The sequence below is a fragment of the Montipora foliosa genome, chromosome 8 (genome assembly GCF_036669935.1).
Source record: "Montipora foliosa isolate CH-2021 chromosome 8, ASM3666993v2, whole genome shotgun sequence".
Lineage (NCBI taxonomy): Eukaryota > Metazoa > Cnidaria > Anthozoa > Scleractinia > Acroporidae > Montipora > Montipora foliosa.
In genome coordinates, this window is record NC_090876.1 from 2,661,993 (window position 1) to 2,689,492 (window position 27,500).

General features: G+C 40.7%; 3 protein-coding genes across 7 annotated transcripts in view; 2 read left to right on the forward strand and 1 right to left on the reverse strand.

Annotated features, from left to right (window-relative positions):
- The window catches only part of LOC137968073 (polypeptide N-acetylgalactosaminyltransferase 11-like), a 10,508-nt gene extending 6,397 nt beyond the window's left edge, over nt 1-4,111 (reverse strand). For both annotated transcript variants that reach the window (XM_068814697.1, XM_068814698.1), the window contains exons 1-4: nt 3,971-4,111; nt 2,200-2,330; nt 1,606-2,058; nt 1-215 (exon numbers count right to left, since the gene is read on the reverse strand). The exon at nt 1-215 is cut by the window's left edge and continues 322 nt beyond it. In XM_068814697.1, coding sequence (XP_068670798.1) covers nt 1-215; nt 1,606-1,946 — 556 coding nt within the window. In that variant the 5' untranslated portion in view covers nt 1,947-2,058; nt 2,200-2,330; nt 3,971-4,111. The remainder of the gene's footprint in view (nt 216-1,605; nt 2,059-2,199; nt 2,331-3,970) is intronic.
- Nucleotides 4,112-4,251: 140 nt separating this feature from the next.
- Nucleotides 4,252-9,543, forward strand: LOC137967283 (ATP synthase subunit beta, mitochondrial-like). Its single transcript, XM_068813804.1, has 11 exons — nt 4,252-4,408; nt 4,703-4,936; nt 5,629-5,803; nt 5,950-6,071; nt 6,727-6,911; nt 7,134-7,292; nt 7,421-7,543; nt 7,937-8,149; nt 8,290-8,457; nt 8,559-8,592; nt 9,341-9,543. The coding sequence occupies exons 1-11, from the start codon at nt 4,297-4,299 to the stop codon at nt 9,436-9,438; spliced, it is 1,623 nt and encodes a 540-aa protein (XP_068669905.1). The 5' UTR covers nt 4,252-4,296; the 3' UTR covers nt 9,439-9,543.
- A 1,874-nt stretch (nt 9,544-11,417) lies between these two features.
- Nucleotides 11,418-27,500, forward strand: part of LOC137967588 (glutamate receptor ionotropic, NMDA 1-like) — an 18,588-nt gene continuing 2,505 nt past the window's right edge. Inside the window, exons 1-7 of one of the 4 annotated variants that reach the window (XM_068814104.1) lie at nt 11,418-11,434; nt 16,839-17,384; nt 19,132-19,718; nt 22,226-23,192; nt 23,318-23,487; nt 25,657-25,857; nt 27,216-27,500. The exon at nt 27,216-27,500 is cut by the window's right edge and continues 2,505 nt beyond it. In XM_068814104.1, coding sequence (XP_068670205.1) covers nt 16,980-17,384; nt 19,132-19,718; nt 22,226-23,192; nt 23,318-23,487; nt 25,657-25,857; nt 27,216-27,500 — 2,615 coding nt within the window. In that variant the 5' untranslated portion in view covers nt 11,418-11,434; nt 16,839-16,979. Of the gene's footprint in view, nt 11,435-11,558; nt 11,682-13,099; nt 13,140-16,697; nt 16,736-16,838; nt 17,385-19,131; nt 19,719-22,225; nt 23,193-23,317; nt 23,488-25,656; nt 25,858-27,215 lie in introns of those variants that run through there. The other 3 variants (XM_068814101.1, XM_068814102.1, XM_068814103.1) reach the window with 3 other exon arrangements.

Consider the following 27,500-nt stretch of genomic DNA (forward strand, 5'->3'; position numbering starts at 1 on the left):
CTTTGGGCAATGTACCTATATAATTTTGAAGTTTGCCTTTTAGTTCCTCCAATGTGCTATAATCATCAACTAAGATTATTTCTTGAATCAATTTCCCTTCTGATCTGTTTAGAACACTATGCACGGTTCTCAGCAATGTAGACCACGCTTCGTTGTGAAAGCAGATGATGATGCTGGCTGAGGGCAAAACTGAGGAGTTAGTATTTTTGTGACACCTGAAAATAAAGAGTAAAGAAAATACAGGAGTAGAGAATGAAAAATAAAGTGTTAAAAGAAACTAATGAGGATATAGGGAATGAGTAGTCTTTCAATACGACCAAATACAGTAACTCTACCATAACTTGAGAGATTGTCTAATTGGCGTGGGTGGGTGGGTCGTGGGTCGTTGGTCATGGGTCCCTAACCCTAACCCTTTTTTTTATCAACGACTGGAAATTCTCGAAAAAGACAAGACCTAAGACAAATTTGGACCAAGCACTGAGGCAGCTAATACGGTGTAATTAGTTTTTATGATGTATTTTAGCTTTTATATGATGTATATAGTTTTTCTTATAGCACTTTGTTTATAGTTTTCAGGTATCTTAGGTGTAACGTGCATTTGATCATATTCGAATGTTAATTTGTGCGCTATAAGCCATCATAATAATAATAATAATATTATTATTATTAATATATATATATTTTTATCTTCAAACAAAAATGACCAACGACCCACCCACCCACGCGATTTAGCCTCGCCCAACTTGAGACAGTTTATTTGAAGTTGAATATTCTCAAGTTACAACTAAATGGCAAGATAAAAAAGAATTTGCCTACCCTGGTAAATTAATGATTGATTTAAGATATTAGTGCACCAATATGGCATGTCTTGTAAAAACATCTTCTTGATAGCAAAACAATTTCACAATTGAATATTATTATTATTATTATTATTATTATTATTCCAAAACATCTTTCTGCAACAATACATGTTTTTATAAGAAATTTAGTTACTGGTGTATAGTATTAGATGGTTTTCAATCATGTGATGAGATGGCCATTTTAGTGCACAAAACAATAGCAAATTATATGTCATGTTTTGCATTATAATTGAGTCAAATTCCCAAAAGACTTTTTTCTCTACTGTTCTGAGCACCAACATGACTACTGTGATGTCAAGTGCAAACCATCTATACTTTAGAAAGTATTGAAAGATAATAGCTGGTGAGGCCTTTTTTTGGGTTAAGAAACCAAAATACAGGGGGGCAATCAGTAAGTTGTTTTTCAGTGCACACTTGACTTCCAAGACAGATCCAGATAGCGCTCAGGGCAAGATTCAGATGCAGAGCAACCACATCCAAACTTATGTAGCCCTTGGCCACCATGCCTCCTGCTTTGTTTATGCTTCCTTTCAGAACTTCTCATTTTGTGATTTTATGCCTTTAACTGTTGCCTTGCTCCCCCTCTCAAGTTGTGCAATTTCGAAAAATGATAATATTATTATCATCCACCCCAACACAAAATGTGTTAAAAAATGTCCTAAAAAATCTTATCATATAGTATAATTAACATCTTAAATCTAGTGGGAGCATGCCTAATACTCAAGATTAATGTCCTAGGACTCACTTTGCATGCCTTGTGTCTTGGATTTCACGATAAAATCCCAACCTGTTGCTGATCAACTCATTAAAAGCATGCTTTGCATATCCTTCATCTCTAATCCTTTCATCCTCTGCGTTTCGGATCAAGCCTATCGTACTTTTATCGTTTTCCTCTGTAATATCCCCAAGTTGCATCTCAAAATCATCAGATGGGCTATCCTTCTGAAGATGCCTTCCATTAATTCTTTTACTGTAATTGCTGTCAGTTCCAGTGTACAAAAAAGACATAACATTCAACAAAATCCAGAACGACAGAGTTAAGCTAACACACAAGAGAAGATAACGAGAAGGTAGCTTCAATCCCATTTCTTTCGTACTTGCAAACAGTTTTGTTAAGAAAGACGTCCTGGGGATGTCAGAGAATCTTCTGCAGCACTAAATCATGAGTCAAGAGATTATTTGGCATCCTGTTAGTGTACTGAAAAAAACAATAACGTGATTAATTCAAAAGCTAACCTTGGTAAGTAAATTGGTGAATTTTTTAACTTCTTCTACAATGTCAATTTCACTAACAAATTCAGGGGGATGATCTTCCAGGACAAATATAACTAATTATTACCTGAACACAATCAGCTCATCTGTAAGGTTACTTGAAAAATAATTTGGACGCAGGAAAATAACATTACATTGTCTGAGATTCAAGTCAAAGTTTCGTCAAGGTGTCATCAAAGATGTCGTAGACTTCTGTATCTGCAATTAAAACACAAGTACACTTTCTTTCTTTAACGTTTACAGCTCAAGCTAAGAACTGTCCTTCTCAACATAATGCTCCAGTCATTTAGAATCCTCAAGCACCCCACCCCACCCCACCCTGAGCACGAGCGGGCCATAATTCACTTTTTGTGATAGTGATAGGTGGTGAAGTCCTCATTCCCCAGGGGCAAAAGGACAGAGTGAACTCCCCTGCCTCCTAATGTTCCACCCAAACATCTCCAAGCGTACTAAGGGGTGACAAACATAAATGTTGGCAGCCATGAAGCTAACACACTGATTTCAGGCAGCCAGTGCAACATTCATAAAGCCTGACCTCAATGCACTAGGTATTTTCATTGTTCAGTTCAAGTTGACAGTGAAACACAAAGGACAACGATTAAAGTGAGATACTGTTATTGATGATTATTAGGCCCTGACTGAAACACTTACAATCCATGATGTAACGTGAAAACCACCTATAAGGTAGGCCCAGTCTCCAGCCATGGGTGTCTCGGTGCGCCTGCAATCCTTGTGGTGGGGAGGATCATGGGTGCACCAAGACACCCACAGCTGGAGACATGAGCCTACTTTTTAGGAGGCCATGGTGGTTTTCCTTAAAATACTGCTGAAAGAAAGAAAGAAAGAAAAAGAAAGGAACTTATATTATTCTAACTTCGCCATCCCTTCACCCTAGTCATTTCTTTTCGAACTTTTACTCAAGTATTAATCATATTCAAAATGGCAACCAACAAAGCCGTCCCATCACATGATTGCACAAGCTATAGTAAATATAAACACTTTATCTTAGCATTGCACTGCACGAACACATTTATACTCAGTCTTTTCAAACCAATCAAGAGATTGACTGCTGAATATCATGCCACCTAATTGAATGCATTGAACATGACTGTCGTCGTATTCTGAGTCGTTCTTCCAACAACAGATGACAGATTCCGTAGAGAATACTCCCAACCAAGAATCGCTTGTGCAAAACGCATATACATACATACATAACTTTATTTCGATTCGGATTTTTTTTAGAGTAGCAAAGAAATATGCTAGTATCTCCGACTGTAATCTAAAATAACAATGCAAATTACACAGTAACAACGATATTAAATTACAATAGCTTAGATTATAATATTACGATAAACCTAAACAAAAGTATGTACAATGAGATAAGACATAATAAAAACTAACATATATATGACTTGATATTGTTCCTAAAATTACTTACGCTGGGTGCGGTTCTAAGTTTATCAGTTAAGATATTCCAGTATTTAGTAGCAGTGAATTTAAATGAGTTTTTGCCATAGTTTGTAGTGTTCACACGAGGTTGGTACAACTTATTTGTACCTCTAAGCCCTTGGGTATTGCGTCTCAGAATAAGTAAGGATGTGATATACGCAGGTGTTAAGCATGAAGTGCTTTATAGACCATTATAAGCACGTCTTGTAGTCTTCTTGTTTGTAAAGTAATTACGCAAATACGCAAAAGAGGCCAAACAATCGGCCGAACATTCAACTCGCTTACCGACCAATCAATCTACAATGTCTTTGTAATTCCCGCCAAATTTTGAAAGGCATCCCACCATTTTCGTTATTTTTACATACCACTTTTCGAAATACAACACTCACATTTAGTACAGGTTTCTTTCTTTCCATTAGGTAACAAATCACACACACGTGTTCATTCCAACGGGAAAAACACAGAGGTAATGGTAATTTTTTCGATTTCCTTATTCTCATGCCATGCCCCATACATAAGGTACCTACCAGCCATTACGGTATTTATCATCCGCTGTTTCGGGAAGGAGCCCGCGCTCCTTCGAGTGACGAAGACCTGAATCTATAATCACGTGAGATGGTACCGATGGCTGCCGAGAAATGTTCGCAAATACTTCGTTCCTCGTAAGTTACCTTAAGTCACATGGTCACCGGTCACTCGCTATTTCATCTCCGCCATGTTGGTTCATGGATTACGTCGAGCGGCAAGGACTGCCTTTCGACCTAACCTCGTAGCCCGTGCTTTGAGACAAACACAACCAAAAACACTTCCTGTATGCTCGCAATTGTGTAAGTACAAAAAAGTATCGTGATTTTGTGTTTTTTCCTTCGCTCCGACTTTCACTAGGACCCGAGAAGAAAGCAACATCGAGACGTGCCACTTTATGTCAGATGTGTATAATAAGTTTAAACTTACCTCTTTCAAATCGAGTCAAAAATTTTAATTAAAGATGGTTGGGTGGTACTGGTGTGTGGTAAAATTTCGCACCTTACCGGTGAGTTGATTGTGTAAAATAAAGCGCTTAGTGATAACGATATTGTACTTTGCACCAGTTTAATGAAGTGTTCTGATCATTTCTTCAGGTAACCGTCGGTATGTTTCAACCGACAAACCAGTGTCTGCAGCCGCGGCAGCTCCTGCCCCCAAAACAACGACTGCACCTCCAGCCACAAAGCCAGGAGCAGTTGGTAAAATTATCGCTGTTATCGGTGCTGTTGTAGATGTTCAATTTGAAGAGGGGCTCCCTCCCATTTTGAACTCACTGGAGGTGGAAGGCCGAAGCCCGAGACTCATTCTTGAAGTGGCCCAGCATTTAGGTGAGGGTTGATTGCTCCGCAAGGCAAAACGACTGAAAAGAACTTTTGCTCAAACATTAAATCACTAACCACTCCATGTATACCAAACAACGCGACTTTCCCCACTCTCTATGATTGTTTCATGTTTTGACTTGTGTACTGGGAGTGAGACCAAATAAATTTTATTCCGTCTTTACATCTTGGGAGGGGGGAGGGGAGGTGTGGTTTCAGGAGAGGAGTCAGTGGGTTAATTAGCTCTACATGCATTCAAAAACTGTCCCCTTCAACCCATTGACTCCCAGGGGTTCCTTGTTGATTTGTTTTTAGTCTGGCCAGTTTAGGGTGGTTTGGGAATCAAAGGGTTAAGATCTTAAAATACAAATATGGTATTCTTTTATTCAAATGTACCAGACAGTGGAGCAAAAGGACCCTTTATTAAGTGGTTCAGAGTATACACATATTGGAAAAATTCATTTCAATACAACTATTGAATGAAACTATTCAATGAAATTCATTTCATTCCAATACAACTATTAGGTATTTGCTTAGTCCAAACATACCATACATTACTTGGAATTTTGGGCCATTGGTAATGAGTTCCAGGACAGGTTGTTTTGTCTGTCACACAATGCACAGCAATGGTAATAGGGGTGACCCAATTACAACACTTTTGATTATTTACATGTGTTTTCATGGCTTATTCTCTTGATTAGGTGAGAACACTGTGAGAACCATTGCTATGGATGGTACGGAAGGTCTTGTAAGAGGACAAAAGTGTACGGATACTGGAGGTCCTATAACAATTCCTGTTGGCCCCGAAACATTGGGAAGAATTATTAATGTTATTGGGGAGCCCATTGATGAAAGAGGACCTGTTCCAACAGATTTGTAAGTGAACAATGAATAAACTTAGTTCAATATTATAATTACTTGTACTTCAGTTATTACTGGCCTTTTTCCCACTAGAAATATTGTCAACAGAGAATAGTATTTAATGTCTACAATTTATTGTTGTTGCATGTAACCCCTTATAGGCGAGCAGCAATCCATGCTGAAGCCCCAGAGTTTGTTGAGATGAGCACAGAGCAGGAGATTCTGGTGACAGGAATCAAGGTTGTGGATCTCCTGGCACCATATGCAAAGGGAGGGAAGATTGGTATGTGTTTATTCCTCTGAATTAGATCCAGGAGTTTCATTATAATTAAAGCAAGCAGCTGGTTTGAGTAGAGTAACCAACTGTATCAACAACCAACTCCTCTGAACTAAGTAGTTGTCAAGTTTCATTGGCTGTTGGTGCTTATTGAAAGCACTGCAGCTCATTAGTTACGTGTGACATTGTGTAGTTATCAAGTCATTTGTAGAGTATACATCATTGATGTATACTTATTGACTACCCCTCGTCGGGCTTTTTATGCTCAATAAGTGACTCTTGACATTAGGCCAAAAGTATACATAAAGCACCTGGCAGCCGCTATACAGTCCCTGTCTGATGTCGGAGTACAGCACCACAGTCAGGTGTAATTAGCTGTGAGTCCATTTTGATGAGGGTGAAAAACCAGAGTACCCTTAGTGATGTTGAGATTGACTGCAGCACAGCCCACTAACTACAGTATAGTGGTTCATGACCAATGCGCCAGCTCCATGGGGTATTACTGGATGGTTAACCGTCCAGGTATTAACCCCATCCAACAAGACTAACAGGTGTTTTCCTTTGGGCAAAATGTTGCTGATATGAAAAGCATCATCCTTAATCTCAATGTGACTTCAATCGATACTGCATGTAATATTGGTTTCAATGCTTTTGAAACAAGGTCTATTTGGTGGAGCTGGTGTTGGCAAGACTGTGCTCATCATGGAATTGATCAACAATGTAGCCAAAGCTCATGGTGGTTACTCTGTGTTTGCTGGTGTTGGAGAAAGGACTCGTGAAGGGAATGACTTGTACCATGAAATGATTGTGTCTGGTGTAATCAGCTTAAAAGACAAAAGTTCCAAGGTATGACTGTGTTCTGCTGCTTAGGTGACGTTTAGGCAACGTTTGTTCTTGGTTATTCAAATTCTAGGTCTTCAAACTTCCCACTTAGTTAATCTGTGTGCATGCTAAAGCAGAAACTTTTATTTAACAGTCACAGACGAATTTTTTGCATACGTCATTATGGAAACCTTGCAATAATTTATTGCACAAGTTTTAAAACCCTTACTTTTGCTTCAATGATAGGTGGCATTAGTTTATGGTCAGATGAATGAGCCACCAGGTGCCCGCGCCCGTGTAGCTTTGACTGGTCTCACTGTTGCTGAGTACTTTCGAGATGAAGAGGGACAGGATGTACTGCTTTTCATAGACAACATCTTCCGTTTCACTCAAGCTGGTTCTGAAGTTTGTATTTCATTCTGCTTACCATTTTATAAAGTTGTTGAAATTAGCCATCTGGATTCATGGTTATCATCAGTAAATGAAAATAAGTCATTTTTAAGTGGCAAGTTTCGGTCTTTGGTTGTTTGTAGGTGTCTGCTCTGTTGGGTCGTATCCCATCTGCTGTGGGTTACCAACCAACTCTGGCCACTGATATGGGCACCATGCAGGAGAGGATTACCACCACAAGAAAGGGGTCCATCACATCAGTACAGGTGAATGATGTAATGTTTTGAAGGCTCCTTTTGGGTCTGACTTCATTTTTTTGTCGTTGAAATAAGTTCCAGTCTTGGCAATTTTGAGGTCTACTACCGGTACCAACTTAAGTCCAATTTTATCATGAGACGTAACATATTATTTAATTTAAAATATGTAGACAAACTGCAATTATTCGTTAGCTCTATGTCAGTGCCGTCAATTCAAAATGCCAACTCTTTTGACTTGAGTTTTTTGGTCAAAAGCCATCGTGAAATTTTGCGTTGTACGTGTAGCTAAGACAAAACACAGTTTTAAACGGCTTTACAACTTTTATTAATTTTTGCGTGATAATCACGACATTGTACATTATTTTCATGTGTATTTTGCCACCATATGACTTTTTTTGAAAGGCCATTTATGTGCCAGCTGATGACTTGACTGATCCTGCTCCTGCAACAACCTTTGCTCACTTGGATGCCACCACTGTGTTGTCTCGTGGTATTGCTGAGTTGGGTATCTACCCTGCTGTGGACCCCCTGGATTCCACATCACGTATTATGGACCCAAATGTTGTTGGACAAGAACACTATGAAGTTGCCAGAGGTGTACAGAAAATCTTACAGGTAATCCCCTAGTTCAAATTACTTAGCAAGCCAGGGATGTTGTTTTGTTATGAAAGAACCTCTTGTAACCTTATCTATTGATTCCATGGGTAAAAATGTTATGTGCATTTCTGAGACTTAATTTTACTGGGTGTATTCAGGACCACAAGTCACTCCAGGATATCATTGCCATTTTGGGTATGGATGAATTGTCGGAAGATGACAAACTGACTGTTGCTCGTGCACGCAAGATTCAGAGATTCCTTTCACAGCCCTTCCAAGTTGCCGAAGTTTTCACGGGTCATGATGGCAAGCTGGTTCCCTTAAAGGTAATGGTACACCAGAATCCATAACCTAGGCTTGTGCCATTTTGTTTCCAATAAATCTGTTTCCTTAGTGTTATTTATACATTTCGATTGGTTCTTAACAGGAAACCATCTCAGGGTTCAAGAAAATCCTAAATGGTATGTAGATTCCGTTTTTTGGTTTGTGTGGTTTGTGCTGGCTAAGCAGTCCATGAAATGCCTTCTTTACATTCTGTTAACAACATTCTGTTAACAACATATGGCCCAGTGGTTAGAGTGCTTGCCTTGAGATCCGGAGATCCCGGGTTCAAGACCCACTCTGACCACTCGTTGAATTTGTTCCTGGTAGTCCCTGGTTCAACTTCCCAGCTGCACTTGTAAATAGCCAACCGGTTTGCCTCGGCCAGTTGGGATTCTTAACAGTTGTTGTTCTGTTCTGTCGTTTCGTTGTGTTTAATTGGCCCTGAAAAGCCCCTATAGCGGTTAATTAAGTATGTATTGTATTGTATTGTATTGTATTGTGTTCAGTGTAAAATACGATTGTAATTTTCGTAGCAGTGCTTTCAAGTGGAAAGTAGGAGTTTAAAATTTAATTCTATGGGCTGTTAAAAGATGTGATCCACAGCTCTGGACATTCTGAACCAGTTGCAATAATCAATTAAGACAGCCAGTATCCTGGAAAATGATTTTGTGTAATGTGGTGCAAAATACCTTGCAAGCCTTCGGCCTTTTCGTAACCAACATTGGAATAGGGAAAGAGGGAAAAGTAGGAAGAATTTAATCTTTTCTCACACAGACAAATTAGGGAATGATCATTTTATGGTGGTGTCACGTTTTCCCAACGAGTTTTGTCCAAGATTGTTTTTAAAAGCATAATTATAAACAGATTATATTTTTCCTATATCAGGTGAATATGATCATCTGCCAGAAGTTGCCTTCTACATGGTTGGGGACATTAGTGAAGCAGTGGCAAAGGCAGAGAAACTCGCAGAAGAAGTTCAATAAACATCTTTCCTCCTTCCTTAAGCTTGTAAATGTATCGAGTGTTTATACACTCGCTGTTTGCTGGTTTTTTAATTTCATGAATAAATTGACTTTTCGGACCAGTTACATTGCTCAGATGTGGTTTTCCAGTCGAGGCTGGGTGTTTGCTCGTTATTCGGCGATGACTTTCCAAATTGATTTGGCATTTTTATGTGGTTTGTTGTAGAGTCCAGTGTTTTTCTTTTTAACCGTGGGGCGTCAGGACACCTTAAAAAAAAACCCAGCGGCATAACTCGATTTCCATATTTCGAATTATACAAATGAGAGAACAGACGGACACCAAGTCTCGATTGAAAGCAGATAGCAGTGACAAAATATCCAAATGCTGGGGAAACGAAAGAAGCAAATGAGAGAGTTATCCTTTGTGTCATCCAATGTGGCGGCCTTGAAGCAACGTGTAAACCACCAATGAATGTTACTGATCCAGTCATTGGAGACAAACAAAGTCGTGGAGCCTGCGCCAAGCGGCTGATTTTAATTTTGTGTAGTGGTGGTGATAAAAGCCAAGTGAAATAATCCGGGACGTCTATTTGTTAGTAGTGGGCTCAGTGAATCCCTTTTTCTGGCTTAACGGCCATAGCAGCAACAATTTTGTCCGTTTGCCACTGTAACGAACTTGAATTTGCTGCATGGTAATTTTGGGACTTTTGACTTTATTGGGCTGGTTTTTCACAAGCAGTCATAGGCACAGACAACATTATCAGACCCGTTAAGTTTTACTTCATTATTGTTTTGTAAAAAGATGAAGATTGTCAGTACGCCGTCGGAAGGTGTAATAGGGCTTATGAATGATTCCGAAATATGCTCAAAATTTACCACCAAGCCTCGTTTGCACAAAATTATTTACATCATCAGTTGCTCTCGTGCTAAAATTCAGAGGTCGGGGCTTGGTGTGAAATTAGCTAGTCAGGTGTGGAAGAACAACATCGCAAAAGTCTTTTGGGAATTAGACTCCTATTATTATGCGAAACTTGAGCTACATTTTTCTATAGCCTTCTTTCGATGTATTAAAATTCTGTCCCGAACAAAAGGCATCATCCGGAGGATCTCTTCCTCAAAGCCTCGAGGTGATACCTTTTGTTTCCGACTGAATTTTAATTGGCACCAACATGGCCGTCTTATCACGTGAGTGCAATCAAAGAAATAAGCGACGTAGGAACGTAGCCTTTATTTCCGTTTACAATGTCAATCATCTTTGCACGGAAATAGTGAATGATAGGATTTGACAAAATTAAGCGCTCAGAAAACCCAGAAATATGCACGAAACGCTGAGGACATTACACGATCGCACTGGAATCGACTGTGCCCCAAGTAAACACGTGACCTGTTTGCCATCAATACCTTGGGGCTGGCTACCCCTGGGAAATTGACTCAGAGAGCCTTTCCCCTGGGTAGGGATTTTGACCCATATGCGTTGCCCCATGGTCGGGAATTTGACATGTTCGCCATCTTGGAACACCGAGAGAACCTGGAGATGAGTAATATTCCTCAACCTTGGTTTTGATGAGACTCCTCTGTTTTTCCCGAATTTTCTGGACACCGTGGTTGAAAGAAAGATAAGCAAATCCGTCTTCAGTGGCAGATCCATACCAGTTTCCACCGTTTTACAGAAGTCTGTCAGAAACATGGGAAAGGGGACTTTGGAGAGTTAAAATCTAAAAGAGTCGCCAATTAAAATATGTACTCGAGAGAGCAAAATTATGACAAAGGAAAAAGAAACCAGACCACGTACAAGGAGTCATGTAGGCCTCTCAACCCCATTTTACACTCTTGAATATTGTATTTTGTTAAATTGTGTTTGCATTGGCTAATGACAATTTTCGTTTTAATTATTTAAGGTACCCCCCTTGAGAGTGTTTATATTTTTCAAACACCCCCTTTTTGCCTCTAATTTTTTGGGGGAACCCTCCAATTTCTCATCAGCTTTTCCCTGTGATAGCTATACCGTTATTTGAAGGTAAGTTTTAGAGATGAAACGAAGATATTACATTTCGATGGAATACCTTATAACAACAGCTGGTCCGGTAAGACCTGAATAAGAATTTCACGTCAAAGAAATATTTTGTCAAACTGTAGTTTAATGTAGTTTCCTCGGCTGGACTGACCTGACTAAGGGAAAACAGCATTTCGCTGGACGTTCACCAAGTGGAGAATATTCCTTCCTTGAACAGAGGTGCGACAAATGAAATGTGATTGGATACAAGGTAAGTGACAAAAGCGCCCTGATATAATTCTTGTATTTCATCGTCTAAAATACGCGAAATATAATTGCTACATGTATAAGGTACTAAAACTGTTAATTTTAACGGCTTTTCTTCGGAAACCGAATATCAATCGATTATGAAAGCTACATTTAATGTTTAGAATATTGTCCGATAACTACTTTTATACATCAATTGCGAAACTAGGTAAATGGCCGTTTTTATAATAGAGACGTATAATTCGTCTGGGACGAACTTGAGCAAACATTTTTTCTGCGTCTGTTAAATTCGTCTAGTATAAAGACGGGCACGGGACGCATTATGCGTCTCGACGAAGTATCTACTTTAATGCGTCTTCGAAGACGCACTAAACTGGATAGTTCGTCCAGACGAATTATGCGTCTTGCGCTTGTCTTTATACTAGACAAATTTAACAGACGCAGAAAAAATGTTTGCCTAAGTTCGTCCCAGACGAATCATTCGTCCCGTCTTTACACTAGACGGATAACATGAGAGACGCATGATTCGTCTGGACGGATTATGCGTCTCTGGTATAAAAACGGCCTATCTCTGTAACCTTTCTGTCATACCCAAGAGCGCATCGTAACATTTCGAAAAATCCAAGACTGTCGGCGGACTTGTTATACAAAAAAGAAAATGCTCAATTTATGCATTTCAATTTTGCTACATTATTTAGTAACAACGTGGAATTTGTCTGTTTTTGTTCATGAGTTACATCTCAATCGGACGAAAAATAATTTCGGAATTTTGAATACCTGTTTGCGTGATCAAGTTATCTTATCTTACGACTTCATACAGAAATAAAAAAAGGCCACATGGGGTTAATTCTCTTTGCTGGTAAGAGAGGATTTCACCAAATACATACAATGTGTTATCTCCAAAGTTCCTTCATAAAATCCGTGCAAAGGAACGGCTGTTTGCATTAACATGCAGAGATGAGGAAGTTTGGGTTTTTTTTTCTTTCTCTTACTCTTCAGGGCTTTGAAAGATAATCTGACAGTGTTTAATTTGTGAATGTTTTGCGAAGATGTTGCCTGTATGCATTTTGCGAATTTGAACAAGGACCAGTATTTTTTTAAAACTGATTGAGAGGCCATGCCGGCTCATGAACTAAAAGCGTTTATCCATAAATAATGAAAGCGGTAACCATGTACAATAACTAAAATTAAAGTCATCGTCGACCACCTGTGATGTACATCAATGCTGTACATTTGTTGTAGTATGTGATTCCTCAGTATTGCACTGCGCATCCTGTACTGCGCATACGGTGTGTCATTATTTTCAAATTGGTAAATATGGCGTAAGTTGATCATGCGCGCTGAAACAGTTCTCAAAACACGTGAGAGAAGTTGTGAATGACCATAATTCTTCGCGAATAAGCGCGCGCATTCCGAGAACATGGCGAATTTTGTTTCGATCTACGATAAGCGAGATAGACAGGTACGATGGTGTTTTACTCTTAAAGGAGCACGGTGACCTATATTTTTTATTTCATAATTTTAGTGTACAAATTATCCCCTTTAAAGCAAAAAAAAATTTAAAAAAATTATCAGAAGGAAAAAAAAGATATAGCTAAAAACGTACACAAAGCCCCTTGCCCAGGGATGGCATGATCTTGAAAACAACGACTCGAGAAACATTTTGAATCGAGGTCGTTCTAAGTTGAGTGGTTTTTCCATAAACTATATAAGACAGTGTTCGATATGCTCTAGACTTTCTACCTATCAAGTGTTTTTCCACATAGTACTTTAAAAACCCTCTCGTTTAGCCACTGCAAAATGTACCCTGAGCCGATGAAATAAGGCGCGTGATTAGTATCAGTACAGGTATCAATGGGGTAAGGCCTTAAGGTATAATTCGTAAGGCGGTATTACCTGGCCACAAAAGACTATCAGCAGGGGCACCCAACGTCAATTTTCGGAAAATATCTGTTCGGAAGACGATTTGAGATCTAGAATTTTCGGAACATTTGTTGTAAAATTTCTTGCTTGCCTGCCTGTCCTAGGATTCTCGAACATCTCAAAAATGATATAATTGCCCATTTTAAACGGATTTTTACCCTAAAAAGGTCACCTAGAATTTTCGGGAGCCTTTTTTCTGGCTGAAATTTTCGAAAAGGTTAATTTTGATCCCTAGAATTTTCGGATCACTAGACTTTCACCTAGGAGATCCGAACAGATAAAAAAAAATTAGGGCATAAAAATGTGCCTATATCTACCGTTTAAATACTAAAATACGTTTAACAAGGCTATGTTTAAGTTGTTTTGAACTATATTCTCGTTGGGTGCCCCTGTATCAGGTTTGAAATTATCCAAGATAAAGCTAAGTCATTGGTCGTGGATAGCTTAATTAAGTGTCATATTTATTCCACCAAATATCCGCGTGCCAGCTATCAGTTTAATGCAGGTACCTGCCAATGGAACAATTCTATTCAGAAAAGCTATTGAACGATGTTGTGTGAATTTTTTTTTTATGGTTGAAAAGCATCCTATCTCCCTTTGTTAATCCCAAATGTTGTAGAAAAAGCGCGGCGATGTTTTCCAGTACATCTCATCTGAGTGACATGATACCACTTAATAATAGCTAATAATAGCCGTAAACGCTAACAAACATATGGCACCTAAAAATGAAATAAATATATCTACTGGAACCGTTGATGGCTTGGGTCAGACTTTGTACTTGTTGACAGTTCAAATTTTTAATATCGCTTTTTGTTTTACTTCTTGGGTCATCGATTCCCCAACTTCGTCTAGGCAAGTGGTAGTGAAATACAAGTCATTGTTTTTGGAAAAGAGGAAATCGTTCTAGAAAATACCGGCGTGCGCTGTTGTCAGCTCATGTTTTGACTGATTTCAGGCAGATGAAGCGACACGACGGCGGGAAAGCTTTTACGGAGTGTGTACTTAAATTGAAACATTATAATTGCGCTTTTTTGCAAGGACTAACAATACACTGCAACGAACTGCGAAACAGTATTCGGAAATCCTTGCCTTGATTATGTTCTCTGATTTTTTCTTAGTAATTGTCATTAATTTCTGGTGATAAATGAAAGACTGCTAAATAGTGATTGTAACGAGAGACTTGAAATTAAACCACTGAGTGGAATATTGACAAAAACGTTATTCTTGAAAGTTGTAGTTTCCAACCTTGAAATGGTTATCGTTGTGAAATACAAAAGCTTCAGTAAATGAGTAATATATAATTAAGCACGATTCCTCATCATGACAGCGGTGGAAGCGACTTCCAGAAACATCAGTCCTATCACGATGTGTGGTTCTTTTTATGAATAAAATATAGAAAATAGACAAAACAATAGTTTAATGGGGAATTTTGCATTACTGCAGGAGAAATCAGAATTGCACACAACAAACTTTAATTCGTGTTACTAATTATATAAATATAGAAACTGGATTTTTCGTAGAAAGTGTGCGCGCAGAACACTTTACATTAGTGATACATGTAAAGTCAACTGAAGAGGAATGCATTTTCCAGAACCACAAGAGAGACAAATTGGATACTTTCTGTGTGCTTCTCTCCTCCACGTGCTACTTTCAAGTTTTCAGCTGTTGGCATAAAAGGGCCGTGGAATTATCTCGATTGTCGATAAATGAACCTAGAAAGATTGAATTTTGCGGGGCTTTCTACAGCTCGATTCAGTTAAATCCGCCACTGATTATATTAGTAACTATAAGTCTTCTTTGCTTTTTGCCTTCGAGAGAATCATGAATAAGCTTTGATATAAAAGTTAGGATCGGACGATCAAAACTTGAGAGCTGAGCTCGGATGAGACCGTAACTTTTTGCATGGACTTTGTATGTTGATATATAAGCGACAGCCTATCCATGGGTCGAACTGACCAAACATCTCTTTGTAACGTCAGTGTAGAGTCGATATCATATTGATAATGATTATCCATGGCTTGAAAAAGAGCAAGTGGTCCTAAGACCCCACAGCTGAGTCATCGCATTTTGCGTTAAGTTATCTAAGCAGATATAAATAATTCATGTTTTTAAACTGCCGGTAAGTAACATATTTCTATGAGAAAGATCACCGCAGTTGATAGAACAGGTTAAGCAGGCCAAAAGAAAGGCCAGAACAAGTGACTAAGTCCTAAAGGCGTTTTAGTATTTACAAGAACAAACCGGTGGTATTAAACCTTAATATGTCAAGTGTTATTTAAATACAAAAACAATTTTTTTTTTTGGTAACCACGCATTTTTCAAAGATAATTAAAATTGATGAATAATATTGCAAGAAGCTTGAAAATACGAAGCAATGTAGGGCGTTCTTGCTCGAATTGAAGCTTAATTATCTCTGAAAATGCATGGTTACCCCCAATTTTCTCTTTGGATACCAAGGGTACTTACTAAGATCTACTTTCTCCGGATGGCTGTAAACCGCGCAAAAATATCACTGTATTGGTAAGCATCACCAATAGGAAACCCGAGTATCTGGAGATGCGCAGAGCGTATGCGCATTAACAATAGTAGGCACCGTCCTTAACTTAAGGTAGCTCAATTTGAAGTAACTGTTCTATTGAGAAGGAGTTGATTCTTCAATGCAACTGTAGCACAAACAGCTATGTTATAGTCCCATGTGAAACAAAAGAATACACTCAATATTGTGACCTTATAGGTTGCCATAGCTGTCTGAAACACCCTAAACTGACACCCTATATTGTGTATTTTACTACTTTTAGTTGAATTGAAAAAAACGAACTCGGTAACCTCTTTTTATTTCTGGAAAGTGAATGAGCAGGTTACGTTAAAACTCTTCAAAAATTAAAAAAAAAAAACAAACGATGCTTCTAGTGAGAAGCAAATTGCTGAGAGCCACCTCAAAGCAATTATCGTTGCTACAAGTTATTACAGGTTACCACTTAGACAAATGTGACTTAGCATGTACTGATCCCAACGTCAAAGAACAAACCTTTTAAGTACACAAAAGCGCTGCAAAGGCGTTTGCAAGTCTCGAATGATTTCCATCTTAAAAAAGCATAGCTCTACAGTTTTTTTTTTGTTTACAATTCGATTGCGGTCAGTCATTTTCTATACTTCACTACAGCTTTGTTTGTGGTGATTATTGTTTATGACACTGATTTCCCGTTTAACCAATATCACGGGCATTCTTGATTTTCAGGGCACAAGGATATTTGCAGTCGTCGACAAAACACAAGAATGGGCAAGCGCGATTCAATCTGGAGTACTCAATTGAGCATGCGTTTAAAAAATTACATTTCATTGATGTGAAACACAGGGAGCCTCGCTGGATTCTAACCTCATGAAGTTTAGGACTCACAGGGAATTTGTCAAGTATTTACCACTGCTTTTCTGGACGTGTAGATTTTTTTCATCGGCGGAGAGCGTGAAACAGTTGATCAATATTAATGTTGCGCTTTTTGGGGACCGAACAAGTTACGGAGAAACCTTATCCCTGCCTAATTACTACAGCCGCACTAAAAATCTCACTAGGATATCGCTGCGGGTTAATCCTATTCCACTCAATGGTGCATCTTTCGGGGAAATTTCCAGAACGTTTTGTTCGAAAATACTGGAAAGAAATGTGTCAGTAATCATATTGCAGACAAACCGCGAAAAATTGGCGTGTTATGTCGCGCATTTGGCATCGTACTTTCAAATACCTGTCATAAGCAGTGGAAATCGAGCACCCCCGCTGCCAGACAAGGTAAGGAAAAAACGACCAGGCGTTACTTATTTAAAATCGTCTGATTCTTTGATTTTTCTCATATACTTTTTTTCAAATCACTGTTGCTCTTCTTTCTTACTAAATTTTGAATTCGCGCATTTTTTTTTAATTACTAAACAGCACAAATAATCATGGTTTGTTAATTGATCAAGGCGAATTGTTTCGGAACTTTTATGTGGCTATAGCGATTAATTGAGCTTTCGCTATCTCACCTTTCCCTGATGACGAAGGTTAACTAATCCCCAAAAAAAGATTTTTACTTAAAATTTTCTTTGCCTGGACAATTTGAAGGAAAATGAGAAAACTTTATCGAATAAGCAACGAACTGAGAAAGCATTTTAGCATTTTTTAATGTTTAATATTTTGGAGGAATAAAGCTCTTATTAGGGGAGTAGCTTTGCGATGATTCTTCGTTGGTCAATATCGAAGAGCCTTTAGTTGACTCAGTCGTTTTCCATTTCAAATCCGTAGAGCTATGTTTAACTTCCTTAAAAGCCTAACAGGTGTTTCATTGATTAAGGAACTGATCGGAAGTTTTTCATTTATTTAGTATTCACGCATTTGTATTCAGAAATGGTACCTTGATATTCAGAAGAAATTACTGAGTTTCTAACCAGATAAAGGTCACTCTTGCTGAATGCTGATTGGCTACTAAATAGTGTTTAAAACATGCAGGTAATTTTCATCGATAAATAATCTCCACTCTGTCGACGGTCATATCAGTTATCAGTTATCAGTTGCCAGTTATTTAATCTTTTTTGTTTTCTTCTCTTTTAAGCTGTCATGAAATTAAAGGTGGAACATTTTCGATAGTTAATTAAATAACCACGCATTTTGTGAGCAGCAAGTTACTGCGGTCTTTATAATTCGAATTTATTTCTCAGCGATGAAAAAGGCTATATTGACTTGCTGTGTTTCCAGACTTTAAAAAGGACATTTGAGAGGAAGCATCTGGAAGTGTTTGCTGTTGGAGGAAACGAAAATAAATGGACGTTAGGAAATGGTTCAGTCGGTCCTTGGTCTCATCAATTAAAAGTATTTCAAAATTTCGCAATATATTAAAAACAGAGATATTGAACATAATTTTTCTCACGCCCTGATTGGCAGGCTAGCCAAGATATCAGTCTATACATCCGTCCCCATTTATGTGGATATGTAAATACTTTTAGTTAAACGCAAAATAAAATCGGATTTAGGTGTGTGGGGGATCACTTATCAACGAATTTAGCGTATTGAAAATGATTGAATGGGTTTCTGATTGTAGTTAGATAATGCACGTACTTTCTGTTAATTAAGCACTCACGCACAGCCATAACCTTCAAAACTGATTACCGCATTGCGGAAAAGAGTATCACTTGCTTGCCTTTTCGTACTTTACTGGGACTGAAGGACGGGGGTCTTTCCTGGTTTGCCTGATATTTGTTGGAGACACACTGTAATTTAAATTAGATTAAAACAAATAATGCTTCTTTTTATGAGGGGACCGACCGAAGTTCTGCGACAAAATACCCCTTTAAAACACGCATTATAGGTAGGAAAAAAGGGGGAAGAAATATAATAGACATACGCTTCCCTACTTCTGATCTTTTTGGACCAGGAAGTGGGGGGGGGGGGGGGAGGAGGGGGGAGCTTAAAAGTGGATTTAGGGAATCTCCGAGTCCCCATCGAAAAAAGTACATCTCTTGATTGTATAACTAATTTCTCGCATAATCCTTTTTTTTTTCAGAAACAATTCAGCACTTATATTTATAACCATCCATCCAGTAGTACTGCGCATTTCAGGGTGCTTGTAGACCTGTTTAGTTTCGCTGGTAAACGTCGAGCTTTCATTATCGTGAACGATGATGCATCGTACGGACTGGCATTGCAATATTTCAACGAAAACAGCTCCATAAATATCATTAACCTGGGTGCAAGTGACAATGAACAGCAAGATATTGTTAAACATTTGTTAACGATCAAATCAAGCACTGCCAGTGTGGTGTTTCTATACTGTCGCTCAAAACTCGCACATATAATTCTATGGCTCGCGAAGGACTTCCGACTCATTAACGACGATGTTTTATGGATTTTATCTGAAAAAGCAGTGCGTGATATCCAAGATACCCACCTCCTCCCAAGCTTGGTTTATCTCATACGTCAGCAAAGACGATCGCGCCAAGAGGATTTCTACCGAAGGCAGTTAATTGACAGCTTGTCATTATTACAGCGAACGTTTGCATCCTTGAGTGTTGAAGGCGTGCATGATTATTTGAGGAAACCGACAAACTGTTTTGAAGCGGCTGTATGGAGTAAAGGCCGGGAGTTATACGGGTAAGAAAAGCAGAGAAGGCGGCTGGTGATCATACTGTTTGGCATTTAGTACTAACTAAAGACAGGAGTCCATTACCCGGAAACTCCATCTTACAATACAGTACGATACAATACAGCACAGCACAGCACAACACAGCACAGCAGAGCACAGCAGAGCACAGCAGAGCACAGCAGAGCACAGCAGAGCACAGCAGAGCACAGCAGAGCACAGCAGAGCACAGCACAGCACAGCACAGTACAGCACAGCACAGCACAGCACCGCACAGCACCGCACAGCACAGCACACCACAGCATAGTACAGCACCGCACCGCACAGCACAGCACAGCACAGCACACCACAGCACCGCACCGCACCGCACCGCACAGCACCGCACAGCACAGCACAGTACAATACAGCACAGCACAGCACCGCACAGCACAGCACAGAACAGCACAAAACAGCACAGAACAGCACAGCACAGCACAGCACAGCACAGCACAGCACAGCACAGCACAGCACAGCACAGCACAGCACAGCACAGCACAGCACAGCACAGCACAGCACAGCACAGCACAGCACAGCACAGTACAGCACCGCACAGCACCGCACCGCACAGCACAGCACAGCACAGCACAGCACAGCACAGCACAGCACAGCACAGCACCGCACCGCACCGCACCGCACAGCACAGCACAGCACAGCACAGCACAGCACAGCACAGCACAGTACAGCACCGCACAGCACCGCACCGCACAGCACAGCACAGCACAGTACAGCACAGCACAGCACAGCACCGCACAGCACCGCACAGCACCGCACAGCACCGCACAGCACAGCACAGCACACCACAGCATAGTACAGCACCTCACCGCACAGCACAGCACAGCACAGCACAGCACCGCACAGCACCGCACAGCACAGCACAGCACAGCACAGCACCGCACAGCACAGCACAGCACAGCACAGCACAGCACAGTACAGCACCGCACAGCACCGCACCGCACAGCACCGCACAGCACAGCACAGCACAGCACAGCACAGCACAGCACAGCACAGCACCGCACAGCACAGCACAGCACAGCACAGTACAGCACTGCACAGCACAGCACAGCACAGCACAGCACCGCACCGCACCGCACCGCACAGTACAGCACAGCACAGCACAGCACAGCACAGCACAGCACAGCACAGCACAGCACAGCACAGCACAGCACAGCACAGCACAGCACAGCACCGCACCGCACCGCACAGCACAGCACAGTACAGCACAGCACAGCACAGCACAGTACAGCACCGCACAGCACCGCACCGCACAGCACAGCACAGCACAGTACAGCACAGCACAGCACAGCACCGCACAGCACCGCACAGCACCGCACAGCACCGCACAGCACAGCACAGCACACCACAGCATAGTACAGCACCTCACCGCACAGCACAGCACAGCACAGCACAGCACAGCACAGCACAGCACAGCACAGCACCGCACAGCACAGTACAGTACAGTACAGTACAGTACAGCACAGCACAGCACAGCACCGCACAGCACAGCACAGCACAGCACAGCACAGCACAGAACAGCACAGAACAGAACAGCACAGCACAGCACAGCACAGCACAGCACAGCACAGCACCGCGCAGCACCGCACAGCACAGCACAGCACAGCACCGCACAGCACAGCACAGCACAGCACAGCACAGCACAGTACAGCACCGCACAGCACCGCACCGCACAGCACCGCACAGCACAGCACAGCACAGCACAGCACAGCACAGCACAGCACAGCACCGCACAGCACAGCACAGCACAGCACAGTACAGCACTGCACAGCACAGCACAGCACAGCACAGCACAGCACAGTACAATACATATACTTGATTGATCGCTCCTCATAGGGGGCTTTTCAGGGCCAATGAAACACAGTCAACGAAACGACGGAACAGAACAACAACAACAACAACAACAACAACAACAACAGTCAAGAATCTTAACTGTGGGGGGGGGGGGGGGGGAATAAGGCAAACCAGTTGGCTATTTTCGAGTGCATCTGTGAGAAGTTAAACTAGGGACTACCAGGAACAAATTCAGCGAGGTTGTTTTCAACAAAGTGTTAATGCCTTGCTATCACCATGGAGACCATATGTAATGCACGTGCGTGGTCTCAACAATGTTGGTAGACCTGTGCAAACGGATCCCGGCAATATTGTTGCCTAGCTACGCTACGCTTCGGCGATCACCGAACAAAAGAAATGTTGGAAGTAGTTGGCTCAAAAGTTTAACCAAACTTCGTGCACAAACTGCCAACAACACGCAACAATGTGCAACAGGGTGTGAAAACGGACGCACAATGTTGGAACAATGTGGCGACAATGAACCGACAAAGTTGGAACAATGTTAGAACAATGTTGGAACAATGTGGCGTCCGTTTTCACGGAGCTTAAGATTTATTGCGGACATTAATTTTGGAAGAAGTTCCATGATCATATTTCTAACGTTTTTTTTCAATTATTTTATGATACTATCAAGATTACTCTCCGCGGCAGCTGGCATGAATGACATGAGCAACCACAAAAGTTCATCCTACGAAATTCTATATCTTCAAACCCCGGGTAAAGAGGAAAAGGTTTGGGTTCAACTGGGAAGGTGGACATCTGAAGAAGGACTGACTTTTCAACCAAGTCAATGGTCAAATTTTGAGAAACAAAGCACAGGAGATTCTCCGATATTAAGAGCTGCAGTGGTGGAGTATCCTCCGCTGACCATGAAGGCCGATTTTGACAAAACTATTGGCTGTTTTCAGGGATTAGAATGTAAAAAGTACATTGGTAACACTATGAACTTTACCAGACACTGCTGTTATGGCTTAGCAATAGACGTGCTCAAGCATGTTAAGACGCAACTTCAATTTGATCCTGTTGTCTACTTCGTCCGCGACGGAAACTACGGCGCCAAAAATGCCACTGCAGACGAGTGGAACGGTGTTGTGCGGGACGTATTGGACGGTGAAGCGGACATTGCAATTGATCTAATGGCGAACGAAGCGCGCTCGGAGGTTATTGATTTCTCTCTGCGATGGACGTATACTGGACTTGCTTTGCTTGTACTTGTGGGAGAAAAGGAAGTAGAGACGCTGGATTTTTCTTTCTTTGAACCGTTCACTGTTTATTTGTGGATAAGTATTATAGGAGTGGTAAATGTTTACTTGGGTATCCTGTGGTTCGCGGACAGAGTTAGTCCCTTTGGTTATCATAGGTCGTTTCGCACTGGAAATCGTGATAAATTTGATTTGAGTGGAAGCATGTGGTATTGTTGGGGAGTTTGTTTTGATAATCAGTTTGTGAACTCGAGACCACGGAGCTTCAGCGCACGAGCGATGGCAGTGGCTTTGGCAATTTTTGCACTCATGTGCGTGACGTCATATACGGCGAACCTTACCGCTCATTTGGTATCTGATGACACAAGACCTTACGTCACTGGTATCCGGGATCCGAAGGTAAGCATACGAAACTCGGTCAAAATGGCTCGCGGCCCTTTTGGACGCTGGAAAAGAAGGAAAGCTAATGTGAAAGGAAGTATTTCAATTTTTTTTGCTGATTTCAACGACGTGTTTATTTTCAGTTAACTGACCCAAACAACGAGATATCTTACGGGGTTGTTAAGTCAAGTTATGTCGACTCCTACTTTGAACTGAACGAAGATCCCATCATGCGGTCCATGTTCGTGCGCATGCGTGAAAAAAAGACTTTCGTGGATAACTTCACCGATGGAGTGGAACGTGTGAAAAACAGGTTTGTTTTACTTGGTGGTGGTTGGAGGATGGGGGTGGAGTGGGGGAGTTGTGTGCCTCTTATTTTTACATTCCATACCCTTTACTCGTGACTCCTTCCCTGTTTGGCAAAGCACTAAGCCATCAGGAGCCCATCAGTAAGAGCATTCCTCCGAATAGCTACGCCAACCTTTTCGTAGCCTATATCGAAAATGAATTTTTCTCTAACTACAACGGACCAACACCTGATCTTTACAAACTTTTCATTGACGACTGCGTCGGCGCTACTTCATCCAGCAAAGAGGAACTCAACCAATTCACTACTTCAGTCAATTCTTTCCACCCGGCTCTAAAATACACCTGGGAAATTTCCGAAAATTCTGCTGGCTTTCCTCGACATTAAACTTTCAGTCAACGGCAACGGTTTATCTTCTGGCGTACGTATCTTCTGGCGTTTATCTTCTGGCAGATTCCTATAACTACTTGCTGCATTCGTCCTCTCACTGCACAACTCTTAAAAAATGCCATCCCATTCTGTTAATGACTGAGGCGCCTCTGTAGTGGCGAGTCCGACTTTAACAGCAAGTGCGAGCAAACGTGCCAGTTTTTCAAAAAAACGTAGCTACCCTGATTCCCCTGTTACCACACGCACAAAATCGATCGAGAAACCGCACTAAAAACGTCACAGAACGAAGAAACCAACAGAATTCCATTCACCCTCACCTACCATCCACAAAACCTTAATTGCAGTGAAAAATGTCATTCTCAAAAACTTCTAAAATTCTCCGCAATGATCCCGAAACTAAACATATATTTTCTCTACCACCACTTATTTCATTCAAACGCGATAAAAACATAGGTAACTTTCTAGTTAGGAACGCATTTAAGTCTGAAAACCAACCGGGAACTTTCAAATGTACACGCACACGGTGCTAAGCTTTTATTTGAAATTTCTAACATAGTAAGATCTCAGGACCGAATCGAGTCATTAAAGTCACTGACCACTTTTAGATGTATCTCCGCAAACGTCATCCATTGCATAACCTGCAACCTATGTAAAAAGATCTACATAGGCGAAACAGGGAGAAGATTGGTGGACCGCTTTCGTGAAACATCAACGAGATGTAGAAAAAAAACGACACAGATCTGTCAAAACCAGTTGCGCGCCATTTTAATCTTCCTAATTACTCCCACCGCAACATGACAATTTGCGGCCTATCGTTAAACGGCGGGAATACAGAACGCCGCAAAAATCTGGAAGAAAAATTCATCTTTCAACTAGGTTCACTCTAGCCTCACGGAATAAACGAATGCCTCTCATTCATTCATTTATTCACAAATTCATGTAACCATATTTCCACCAATGGCAAAGCTCCTCCATACCCTCAAAAGCCAACAACACCCACAATTCTTCAAGGGCTAACACTCGAAACGTTCTCGGTGGTAATTCGACCTTTAATACCACGTTTGATAAAACCAAATTTTCATATTCTTCCGAATTGACTTCTTTTATCGCACGTTTTGCAGACCTATATCTACTTGTTCTTAGAAACGTCTTTTTCGCGAATGAGACCGATGATCAATCACAATAACTAACCTGACGTCGTAGCGTCACCGAACCGGAACTGCCTTCGTTTTTTTGCGGAAAAGGTAGTCTAAAAAATAGATGGGTCTGTAAAAATGCCGTGACATAGGCTTTGTACGGAAATTGTTTGCTCCTACTCATGGGCTCGTGGCCAGCAAATGCGCGTCCTATATTTTTTAAAATAAAAGCTAATTTCATCGTCATCGATAGCTTCAAAAACACTAATTGAAAATTTGTCATTAGAAAGATTTAGATTTCAGGTTTTTGCTTACGATAAAACTACAAATTTCTCTTGTTTTGAGCACTTGGTGATATCATTTTGATTCAACCAAGTTTCAGAGAACACTTTTAAAAATGGCGACCACCTTTGCATTCTTTTGTACTTATGTTAATTAGACCTACTGCCCTCATTTTCAAGCAAAAACGATTTTGAAATTTGGTCGTTGTAGCGAGGCAAGGAAGGAGGCTTATTAGCATTAAAACAAAAGAATAATCTATTTGGCCACCATTATATGAAAGAGGTCTATTGCAGATGTGTTTTTGCAAAACGCAAATTTCAGGTTGTTGTTTGAACTAAACGTGGCTTTAATTAACGTTCAATTGCAGAAATTTGGATATTTTCATCAGCGAAGTTCTGTCCCTCGATTATGAAGTAGCGAAACAAAAGTCACCAATATATCCACGGTTGCAAGTTATCGGTGCAAGCTCACCTTTTGCGGAGACTGGGTATTCATACGCATTCCGCAAGAGTTCACCATGGAAACCGAAGTTTGACTTTGTTATCAACCGGATGAAAGCTGAAAATAAGTGAGTTCGCATACCGCACAACGGAACACTGATTTTCTTTGTTTAAAGTACATAATTGTGTGTTATAATTCGGAAAGTTATAAATGACTTGTCGAAAAGTGATATCTCAGAAGAGGCTACAATCTCAGTCATAAAGTCTACAAACAAACAAACAAACAAACAAAAATAACCCGCGGCTTACTCTGGCTGCGGCGTACATAATGCGCGAAAGGAACTAAAAATACGAGTATAAACTCCCAGGCCAGGATAAGCCGCGGCTTGAGAAAGCCGTGAACGTATGATTTTGTACCATTTATACGGGGTGTTCGCGTCTTATGTAAGCCGCGGCCAGAGTATTTTCTCTCGTATAAACGGCCCTATTGACACAGGGGAAGGGGGTTCTAAGATGGTTTGGTTTGACGATGTTTTTTGCGGGGATTGTACCGGGTTTCTTGTTAATGCACCAAATATTAGACCACAATCTTGAGTTTCTCAGGCAGAAGGTGGTTAGAGAAAAAAATTGTTACCGAGGGAGCCATTTTGCTCTAGTGAGGTAACTCGCGTTCCCGTATTGCTTGCAATACAGATTTCTGTCACAGGTTTATCAATACTGGAAACACCCTAAATATCTCGCCTTTTCCTGGGGTTTCGGAGACGGACACGTTAAATATTTTGAATTTGTGGTTTTGCCTTTCGGTTTGTCATCCGCTCGTTACCTTTTTAATTAAGTCCAAAGCTGTCTCTAAGTATGCTTTGTTTCTTTCAAACCCGCTCAGAAGTAGGTCGGAAAAAATCAGAGAAAAATAGAAATATGGTATTAAAGGGCTTGAAAAAGATAAATTGAGTGTTGAGATTTGGAAGCTAACATTTCGAGAGTTAAGCAGCCCTTTGTCAGCGCGAATTAAGGATTGCCTGTGGAAGGTTTTTGTATTGAGTGACGAAGCAAATTTGTTGGTCGGATCGAACAAGTATGAAAAACAAAAGTGAATTATGAAAAAGAAGGCCACAGTAATAAATTTGATGTTAAATTTTGCATTTTTTTCTTTTCACCCACATTTGCCATTTGCTGGATGGAATATTTCGATACGACGGGCAACGTTACTTTTGGCGACATAAATTTAAGTAGCAATAAGTCGGGAGGGGTGGGGGGGGGGGGTTAAAGGGTTTGAAAGCTGATAATTGTGTCAATACTCGTGGAAAAACGTATTATGAAACGCATAACTGTCATCTTTTTTGGCCGTCTTTGCCTTTGAAGGAAAATTAATATAACGAAGTTAAAATTAGTGCTATGAAGTAATAAATGTTTGTGTCAGTGTTAGTAAGACAATAACCCCGTGACCGTGACATTGACTTCCTCATGCTTTTTTTCACATGCACAGGCCGAGTGAGCTGTACAAGAAGTGGGTTTCTTCAGGTGACGAAAAAAGCGAAGATTACCATCAAATGCTGAGTGCCCGCTCCTTAAGTGGCACATTTTTTCTCGGCGCTTCTCTTGCTTTTGTCTCCTTGTTTTTTCTCTTCCTTGAAAACAAACTCTTTGCCAAGGGCTTCATATACACTGACATGATGGGCAACCACGTCGTCGAGAAAGGCCAAAGAAAATACTCAGCGGAAGTGAAAAAGAAGCTATTGGATCTCAGTAAACTGAGCAAAGAAGCGGCAGA

Coding starts and splice junctions, on each gene's coding strand:
- LOC137967283 (XM_068813804.1), top strand. CDS start 4,297: ATGTTGGTTCATGGATTACGTCGAGCGGCAAGGACTGCCTTTCGACCT. Junction 7,293..7,420: donor TCACTCAAGCTGGTTCTGAA/GTTTGTATTTCA, acceptor GGTTGTTTGTAG/GTGTCTGCTCTGTTGGGTCG. Junction 8,458..8,558: donor GCAAGCTGGTTCCCTTAAAG/GTAATGGTACAC, acceptor GGTTCTTAACAG/GAAACCATCTCAGGGTTCAA.